We start from the raw sequence: 9502 nt of genomic DNA, 5'->3' as shown, positions 1-9502 counted from the left end.
ACCTCGGGGGGGGGGAGCTTAGGATGGTCCCAAATGCCTCCCCCCCGCCCCGGCTGTGTGTAGGTCCTGTTCGAAATGGGGGGGGGGGGGCTGTGGGGGGGGGTTGCACTGCTGCCATGTGGGCATCGGGGGGGGGCACAGCCCTTGGTGCCCATGACGCTGGTGACGTCTGTGCCTAAGGGGGGGGCGCTGGGGAGGGGGGGGGTCGCGGTGCCCCCAGAACACTGCTGGGAGCTGACCCCCCCCCGCTCCCAGCCCCCCCTTACTTGTGTGGCTTCGGGGGTCGGGGGGGGGGGCGCAGAGCTCCCCGGGGGGGGTCACTGGGTTGGAGGCGTCCAGAGGCGGACCCTGGGGGGGGTCCTGAGGCATCCGAACCCCTCCCGCCCTCAGTGCTTTGGGGGTCTCGGGGTACAGTTCCTGTGGCCCCATGGGGGTCTTGGGACCCCCTCCCCAAATAGGGCTCCTGGGGTGCAGCCCCCATGGGGGTCCTGAGCTGCTCCCCCCCCGGGGGTCCTCCCCCCTCGCCCCTCCGGGGGCTCTAACGGGGCTCTGGCTCTGGGCGGCCCTCGGTTACCGGCCCCCGCCCCCCCCTCCCCTCACCGCCCCCCCTCTCCCCCCGCCCCTCCCAGCCCCTCCCGCCGGTGCCGGCTCGGGAAAGTTGCGGTGAGCTCCCGGTCGGCGGCGGCAGAACCGGCAGCGGAGGGGGCACGGCGGCGGCACCGGTTGCACCGTGGTGGGTGGGGGTAGGGCAGCCTCGGCGGTGCCCAGGCCACGGCGGCACCGGCGGCACCGGCAGGAGCGGAGCACGGCGGCGGCGGGGCTGGGCTGCAGCGGCGGCACCGAGCACGGCGGCACCGAGCACGGCGGTACCGGCAGCGCCGCCGCTTCCCGGCCGAGCATCCCCGGGTAGGAGTGCGCAGCGTCGCCGGTTCGCTTCCCGTGTCCCCCCCTCCAGGCTTCCGCGCCCGCTGCTCTCCTTCGCCTTCCCCCTTCCCGGTTCTCGCTTCTCCTCATCCCCGGTGCTACCTTCCCGGTCCTCCCCAGCCCCGGTTCCCCCTCACGGTATCCCCATCCCGGTCCCCATCCCTCGCTGCTCCCACCCCCGGTGCCCGGGATGCCATCTTAGCTCCCGCCGCCCGGGCCGGTGTTGCCTTGCGCAGCCGCCGGTTACCGGGGCTGGGGCTGGGGGGGGCTGTTCGGTGTGTGTAAGGTTACGATGCCGCCGCCGGGGGTGGGGGGGGCGGCACCGGCGGTTACTCGGCCGCGGCTCCCGTGGGGGTCCTCGGTGCCCGATTGCCGGTACCGGGGGGTGAAGCTGAGGGGGTCGTTCCCGTTGACAGGAGCGATGGAGCCGCCGCGGAGCCTCCCGGGGCTGGAGCCCGACCGTGAGGGGCTGGAGCCGGCCGGGGGCTGCCAGTCCCCGCTGGAGAGCAAAGCGGCGCCCGGCAAACGGGTCTGGGTCAAGCTGCGGGCGCTGTGAGTGACCCCCCCCGACCGGGACCCCCGAACCGGGACCACCTCCCCCCGACCGGGAGACCTCCCCAGCCGGGAGACCTCCCACCCTTAAACCGAGACCCCCCCAGTCTGAGACCCCTCCCCAGATCCTCCTATCCCAGGAGCCTCCAGCCCCAACTCAGGACCCCCAACCCAGGACCCCCAAACTGGGATCCCCCCCGGACGAACCGAGCCCCTCACAGCTGGGACCCCTAAAGCAACACAGCCCAACCCAGGACCCCCAAAACTGAGCCCCCCCAAACTGGGACCCCAAAACCAACACAGACAAACTTGAGAACCCCCCCCCCAAAACTGAACCCTCCCAAACTGGGACCCTCCTTTATGCAGAGACCTCCAAACTGAGCCTGCTCCAGTGCCAAATGGGGACCCCCAAACTGCCACCTTGGTGCCCACCTGAGCACCAGCCCCATGCCCCCCACTCCACTCATGCCCACCTATGCCCTGCAGCTACCCTGCAGACCCCCCCCCCCACATAGGACCCTCCCTCAAAGTGCCACCCACCAGCCTGTGACCCCCCCCAAGATGTCACCCTGTACCCCCCTCTGGGGCTCCCCTGTGCCCCTGTTCCTCAGCGTGGAGGTGTCTGGGTGTGCCCCCAGGGGTGCCACCCACTCCTGCGTGGGCTCACATGTGCTGGTGCCCTCCTCGCCCGCCCCTGGCACGTGTGCTCGCGTGGCGTGGGCATGCCAGGGGCTCACGTGCATGGCACCGGGGGGGCACGCGTGTGCCAGGAGCAGAGGTGCCCTCCGTGTGCCCACACGTGTGCAGGGGTGCCACTAAGGGTAGGGGTGCCCACCCTGGCACGTGTGCAGCAGTCGAGGTGCCCTGTGTGTGGCACACGCGTGTGCTAGGAGCAGAGGTGCCCTCTGTGTGGCGAGGGTGCCACTAAGGGTGAGAATGCCCACCCTGGCACATGTGTGGCACCAGAAGTGCCCTGTGTGTGCCCACAGGTGTGCAAAGGGACGTGTGGGTGGCACCAGAGGTGCCCTGTGTGTGGCACATGCATGTGCAAGGAGCAGAGGTGCCCTGTGTGTGCCCACATGTGTACAAGGGGACTCGTGGGTGGCACCAGGGTACCCCACAAGTGCCAACATGTATCCAAAGGGACATGTGTGTGGCACCAGAGGTGCCCTGTGTGTGCCCATGTGGGTGGCATCAGCTGAGGTGGCAGGGCGGAGGGTGGCAGCGAGGTGTGCCCAGGCTGCAGGATCCTGACCCTCTCTTGGCCCCTGAGAGGTGGCATCGCCCCCAGGCCACCACGGGGGTCACCCGGGGAAGGTTGGCAGCACCCATGGATGCCAGGGGCACCATCTCACCCCGAGGCTGTCCTTGTGCCCGGGGTGGGGGCACACACCGATGCCACTCCTCGGGGTGCCAGCGGCTCTGCAGGCGCTGCCAACCCTTGCCATAGACCTGGGGCACAAGGAGGGGGTGGCACGGGGTGGGGGTGGCACGGGGTGGGGGCTGTCAGCAGCCAGGGCCCGTGGGTGGTGACAGGCAGCCCCTGGGGACCGCGGGCGCGGGTGGCACTCGCCTGGCAGCGTGACGCGGCCCGACCCCGGCCCCCTCTGCCGGCTGCTCGCTGCCCCTTGTGGCAAGGGTGCCACCTCGGGGTGCCAGCGCCGGTCCTCGGGGACCGGTGGCACAGTGTGCTTGGGTCCCCCGTGGCACTAAGGGCAGAGGTGCCCAGGGCGGCTGTGGAGGCTTGCCTGGGCACGGGGAGCTGGCAGCCTCCTCGCCAAGGTCACAGCGTCCCGCGGCTCGGCGCTGGCACCGAGCGTGACGTCTGCTGCCCCCCCCCGGCAGCGGCCCCGTGCCCACCTCGCTAGCTGGCAGCGTCACTATCACCTTGGCAGCGAACCGTGGTGCCCACTGCCTGCCAAGCTGGGTCTGGCGGCCGTGCCAGGGCTGCCAGGGCACCTGCCAAGAGCCGCAGACGCCTGCGCCTGGGGCGCTGTGGGGCCAGGCTGAGGGCACAGCCGAAGTGGTTCAGGAGGTCACCAGGTGCCCTGCTGGCACCTGCTGCCTTCATCTTGTCCCCAGCTGGCACGGTGGCAGCGGCCTCTTGTCCCCCTGCCATGCCCACAGCTCCCACACTGGCTCCACACTGGCACCTCGAGGTGCCACCCCCAGGGGGTCCTGGTGCCATGGTGCCCAGTGGCTGGGGTGCTGAGGTGCTTTGTGCCCATGATGCTGTGGTGCCCAGAGGTCCTGGTGCCATGGCACCTACTGACCGTGGTGCCAGGGTGCCTGCTTGCCCTGGTGACGAGGAGCCTGGCAGTCTTGGTGCCACAGTGCCTGCTGGCTGTGGTGCTGAGGTGCCCACTGGTGCCAGGGTGCCTGGCAGCCCTGCTGACTCGGTGCCCGGGGGTCCTGCTAACACGATGCCAGCCAGCTGCGGTGCCCAGCGGCTGTGGCGAGGGGGTGCCAGCTGCCCTGGTGATGGGTGCCCCCTGCCCTGGTGATGGGTGCCCGCTGCCCGCAGGCTGCGGTTCATGGTGAAGCAGCTGGAGTCAGGGGAGGTGAACGCGGAGGAGCTGAAGCGCAACCTGGAGGTGGCAGCGTCGCTGCTGGAGGCTGTTTGCATCGACGAGACCAGGTGCGGGCACCGCCCTTGGCACCGCGGCGCAGCCCGGCGGGCGGGCGGGGGTGACGGTGCCCGGCTCGGTGCCCACCTCCGCCCCCCGCAGGCAGATGCTGGACACGGAGGACGAGCTGCGGGAGATGGGCTCGGACGCGGCGGTGCCCTCGGAGGTGCGGGACTGGCTGGCAGCGACCTTCACGCAGCAGGCTCGGGCCAAGGGGCGCCGGGCAGAGGAGAAGCCAAAGTTCCGCAGCATCGTCCACGCCGTCCAGGCTGGCATCTTCGTGGAGAGGTGGGTGCGAGGGTGGCACTGACCCACGCGGGTGCGAGGGCGGCACCGACCCACGCCCTGGGTGGTGCCGGGGGTCGAGGGGGCAGCACGGCCTGGGATGGAGATGGGGAGCGGGCAGCGTGGGCACCCCTGGGGCCCTGGCAGCCGAGGGCTGGGCCCAGCAGCCAGGTGGGTCCCTGGTGCCCAGCTGTGTCCCTGGTGCCCAGCCCGTGCCCGTTGCAGGATGTTCCGCCGGGCATTCACCACAGTTGGTCCCAGCTACTCCAGCTCCGTCCTCAACTGCCTGAAGGTACCCAGGGCTGGTGGGCACCCCAATACCCCCCTGCTGGAACCCTGCCTCAGCCTGGCATCGCCTGACATCACTTGGCATGGCTGGTACTCATTGGGCATTGCTGGACATTGCTGGGTGCATGGTTGGGCTTCGCTGGGCACTGCTGGGCATAGTTTGGCTTCAGTGGGCATCTGTTGGCATGCCTGAGTATTTCTGGGCATCACTGGGGGATTGTCTACCATTTCTGGGCATCCCTGGGCATAACCTGCCATCACTGGGCGTAGCTGGGCATCTCCTGCAGTCCTTGGGACCTTCTGTGGGCATGGCATGGGCATGGCATCTCCACGTGCATCGCTCTGCTCTATTCGCCCTTTACCTGCCGCGTTCCAGGGCACCGCTGGGGGGAGAGGGGAGGCTCGGGGGGGGGGGTGTCGGTGGCAAGGCAGGGCTGGGTGGCCCTGGCACCGACCCTGGCACCGTGCCCACGCGCCCGCAGAGCCTCGACCTGTGGTGCTTCGACGTCTTCGCGCTGCAGAGGGTGACGGAGGAGCACTCGCTCCGGACCGTGGTGCTGGAGCTCTTCAGCCGCCACAACCTCAGCAGCCGCTTCAAGGTGCCCGTGCCCGAGCCTCGGGTGCCAACCCTCGCGGCTCCGGGGGGAAGGAGGGAGGGTAGCGGCTCGCAGCCGCCGTGTGCCAATCGTCCTCCGTGCCACAGATCCCTGGCACCTTCCTGAGCGCCCTGCTGGATGCCCTCGAGGTTGGCTACGGCAAGTACCGGAACCCCTACCACAACCAGGTCCACGCCGCCGACGTCACCCAGACCGTGCACTGCTTCCTGCTGCGCACCGGCATGCTGGTACGGGCACGGGGCCTGGCACCGGGGCTGCCCACCGCGCTCCGGGGGGGCTACCCGTGCCTGCTTCCCTCCCTCCCCGCGGGGGTTTTGCCGCCGCGGAGGTGGCAGTGCCCAGCGGCTGCTGCGCTGTCGCCTTGGCAACGCGGGCGGGAGCGAGAGGGTGACCCCCTCCAGTATGGGCACACGGAGTGGTGGTGGTGGGGGACAGCTGGCACACGCCTGTGCCAGGCTGGTCCCCTGCATGCTGGCATTTGGCGAGCTCTTGCACGCTGCTGGCACGGCACACGTGGAGTGCCAACGTGCACGCACGGGAGGACCCCCCCCCGGTGCCCTCACCCTTCATGGGGTGGCAGCGGAGAAGACGGTGCCCATACCCACCCCCCCTCTGATGCCCACTTGTCCTCTGTGCCCAGCACTACCTGACAGAGATCGAGGTCCTGGCAATCATCTTCGCTGCTGCCATCCACGACTACGAGCACACTGGCACCACCAACAGCTTCCACATCCAGACCAAGTGAGGGCAGGTGGCATGGCATGGGGGGCATGGTGTGGCACAGCGCAGGTGGTGTGCCGTAGGGGAGGTGACATGGCATGGCATGGGTGGCACGGCGTGGTGCTGGTGGTATGCCATGGCACAGTGCAGGTGGCATAGCGTGGATGGCACAGCATGGGCGGAGCAGGCAAGGCTAAGGAAGCTGTTGTGGAGGGCACAGGGGGGCATTGTGGGGTACGGAAAGGGATGTGTGGCACCCTGAGGGCACCCATATGGGCAGGGTACAGATGTGTTGGCACCCTGGGGACACTTGGTGCCTGCTATAAGGGCAGAGTATAGATGTGCCCGTACCCTCTGGACACTTGATGCCACCTACATGGGCAGGGTATAGATGTGCCAGCCCCTTGGGGACACTTGGTGCCAGCTCTATGGGCAGGGGGGTTCAGACTGGCAGAGGGGGGGCTGAAGCTGGCTGTGAGGGTGGTGAGAGCCTGGCACAGGATTGCCCAGGTGGGTTCAGACTGGCAGAGGGGAGACTGAAGCTGGCTGTGAGGGTGGTGAGAGCCTGGCACAGGATTGCCCAGGGAGGTTGTGGAGGATCGAAGATCACACTGGGTGATTCTGTGCTCGTCAGCCTCCCTGGGCAGAGCTGTGCCAGCTGTGCCAGGCTCTCCCCACCCTCACCTCATCCTCCCCGGGAGGCTCCACAACCTCCCCAGGAGTCGCTCGGCAGCAGCGCGGACGAGGCCTTGGGCGCCCTCTTGTGGCCGCAGTCAGTCCCTGCAAGCTCTCAGCTCCCTCCTGACCTCAACCATTCTCCGCTCCCCCTCCCCACCACCGCTCCCCTTCCCCCCCGCCCCCAACCGCTCCCCTTGCCCTCCCCGTGCCCTTCCGTGCCCAGGTCGGACTGTGCCATCCTCTACAACGACCGCTCGGTGCTGGAGAACCACCACATCAGCGCAGTCTTCCGCATGATGCAGGACGAGGAGATGAACATCTTCATCAACCTCACCAAGGACGAGTTTGTGTAAGGTCCCCTGCTCGCCCCCCGCGTCCCCCTCCCCTTTGTCCTTGGGGCTGTCGCCATGCCCAGGACGCAGCAGGATCCTGATGGGCATCTCCCCCTCCCTCCCTCCCCCCCACACATCCCTCCCACCCCTCGCCCGCGGGCACAGGGAGCTGCGGGCGCTGGTGATCGAGATGGTCCTGGCCACAGACATGTCCTGCCACTTCCAGCAGGTCAAAGCCATCAAGACGTCTCTGCAGCAGCTGGAGAGGTGAGTCAGGGGCCGGGGGGAGGGGACAGGGCGCGGGGCCCTGGGGACAGAGCCGCAGGGAGGTTCCCTCTCTCCTGCTCCTTCCCCCCAGGATCGACAGGTCCAAGGTGCTGTCGCTGCTGCTGCATGCGGCTGACATCAGCCACCCGAGCAAGCAGTGGGCAGTGCACAGCCGCTGGACCAAGGCGCTGATGGAGGAGTTCTTCAGGCAGGTAAGGGGCGCAGGCTGTGCCCAGGCTGTGCCCACCGCGCCCAGGGTCTGCCCACCCCGCCCAGGCTGTAAGCACCTCACTCAGGCTGTGCCCACCTCACTCAGGCTGTGCCCATCTCACTCAGGCTGTGCCCACCCCGCTCAGATTGTGCCCACTTCGACTGTGCCCACCTCACTCAGGCTGTGCCCACCTCACTCAGGGTCTGCCCAAGTGTTTCAGGCTGTGCCCACCTCGCTCCGGGTGTGGGCACTAGGACCTGGGCACCAGCTCCGGGCAGCCTGAGCCTTGTTTCCCCCCAGGGTGACAAAGAGGCCGAGCTGGGGCTGCCTTTCTCGCCCCTCTGCGACAGAACCTCCACGCTGGTGGCACAGTCCCAGATCGGTGAGTGGGGGGGGGGGGGTGGGGGTGCCCATGGTGCCCAGGCCTCAGCTGGGCCTCAGGGAGGAGAAGGGGTTAGGCCCATTGGTGCCATCACCTGCCTCTCCCCGACACGGTGCTGGTGGCATGGCAGAGAGGAGGTGGCATGGCATGGGTTGCATGGCACGGTGCTAGTGGCATGACATAGGGGAGGTGGCATGGCATGGATGGCACAACACAGTGCAGGTGGCATAGCGTGGGTGGCATGGCACGGATGGCACAGCATGGGCAGAGCAGGCAAGGCTGAGGAAGCTGCTGTGGGGAGCACATGGGGGCATTGTGGGGCATGTGAAGGGTTGTGTGGCACCCTGAGGTCAACCAGGGCACCCATATGGCTGGGATACAGATGTGCTGGTACCTTGGGCACACTTGGTGCCAGCTCTATGGGCAGGGTACAGATGTGCCAGCCCCCGGGGCCGTGTGCCCCCACGGACTCTGTGCCACTCTGCCCACTCAGGCTTCATCGACTTCATCGTGGAGCCAACCTTCTCCGTGCTGACTGACGTGGCAGAGAGGATGGTACTGCCCCTCCCCGAGGATGGCACCAAAGCCAAGGGCAACCCAGTGGCCAGCCAGCAGCCCAGGTTGGCATCAGCCTCCCCTCAAGAAGGAGGAGGAGGTGGATGAGGAAGAGGAGGAGGTGAAGGAGGAAGAAGAGGAGAAGGGGGAGGGGGAAGAGAAGGAGGAAGAAGAGGAGGAGGTGGAGGAGGAAGAGGTGGAGGAGGAGGAGAAGGAGGAAGAGGTGGAGAAGGAAGGGAGGAGGTGGAGGAGGAGGGGGAAGAAGAGGAGGAGGAGGAGGTGTTAGTGCTCGGCCTTGGGGTGGCATCTGGCGGCAGCTGGCAGGAGCTGGCTGCCGGCAGTGGCTTTGCCCGCGCTGCCAGTCCTGCCCTGTGCCCGCAGCTGCCAGTGGCGGCAGCAGTCCCTGGACGAGCCGCTGGAGCTGGGGCAGCTGCGGGCGGACCTGGCAGGCTTCCGCTCCACCTGGAGCAAGTACATCCAGGAGAACAAGCAGAAGTGGAAGGAGAGGGCAGCCAGCGGTAGGTGCCAGCCCCCGATGCCATCACGGCCCCCTGGGCACCACCCCGCGGCCATCCGCGGGGAGCCGGGGCCGAGCTGGGCACCCCTGGGCGAGCAGCCGGTCCGAGGGCAGGGTGGGTGCTCCCCGGGCTCCCCGCGTGGGTTGATGCCCGGCAGACTGCTGGGGGTGGCTGAGCAGGCGGCTGGGTGGTGCCAACCCCGCCGTGCGTGGCTGCACTGCCAGCCTCATCCCCTCCCCGTGTGCCACTCTCACCCCTGCCAGGCATCACCAACCAAGCGTCCATCGAGGAGCTGTCGCCCTGCGAGGAGCAGCCCCCCGCGGGCAGGCACAACGGGGAGGTGGAATAGCGGCCAGAGGTGGGCACCGACCGGGGAGGGAGGGGGCGAGGGGGCAAACTGGGGTGACGGGGGAGGGGGGGGAGGTGCGGTGGCACTGCCCTGACTGTGCCCGCCACGCTGCCAGGTCCTGGCACGCCCGAGTGACGCTGTCCTGCTGCCCACTCTCATCGACTCCAGCTCCATTCGCAGGGAAGGACCCCCCGGGG

General features: G+C 68.5%; 1 protein-coding gene across 1 annotated transcript; it reads left to right on the top strand.

Annotated features, from left to right (window-relative positions):
* The first annotated feature begins 631 nt into the window (after nt 1-631).
* Nucleotides 632-9502, top strand: PDE1B (phosphodiesterase 1B). Its single transcript, XM_064140989.1, has 16 exons — nt 632-906; nt 1341-1476; nt 4001-4114; nt 4206-4391; nt 4614-4680; nt 5159-5275; nt 5380-5520; nt 5934-6034; nt 6915-7040; nt 7189-7290; nt 7382-7502; nt 7802-7883; nt 8377-8503; nt 8820-8956; nt 9220-9314; nt 9421-9502. Exons 2-15 carry the CDS (start codon nt 1346-1348, stop codon nt 9303-9305), a joined length of 1638 nt encoding a protein of 545 aa, XP_063997059.1. The 5' UTR covers nt 632-906; nt 1341-1345; the 3' UTR covers nt 9306-9314; nt 9421-9502.

Source organism: Pogoniulus pusillus, unplaced genomic scaffold (genome assembly GCF_015220805.1).
Source record: "Pogoniulus pusillus isolate bPogPus1 unplaced genomic scaffold, bPogPus1.pri S76, whole genome shotgun sequence".
Taxonomy (NCBI): Eukaryota; Metazoa; Chordata; class Aves; order Piciformes; family Lybiidae; genus Pogoniulus; species Pogoniulus pusillus.
This window is presented reverse-complemented; position numbering and strand designations above follow the sequence as displayed.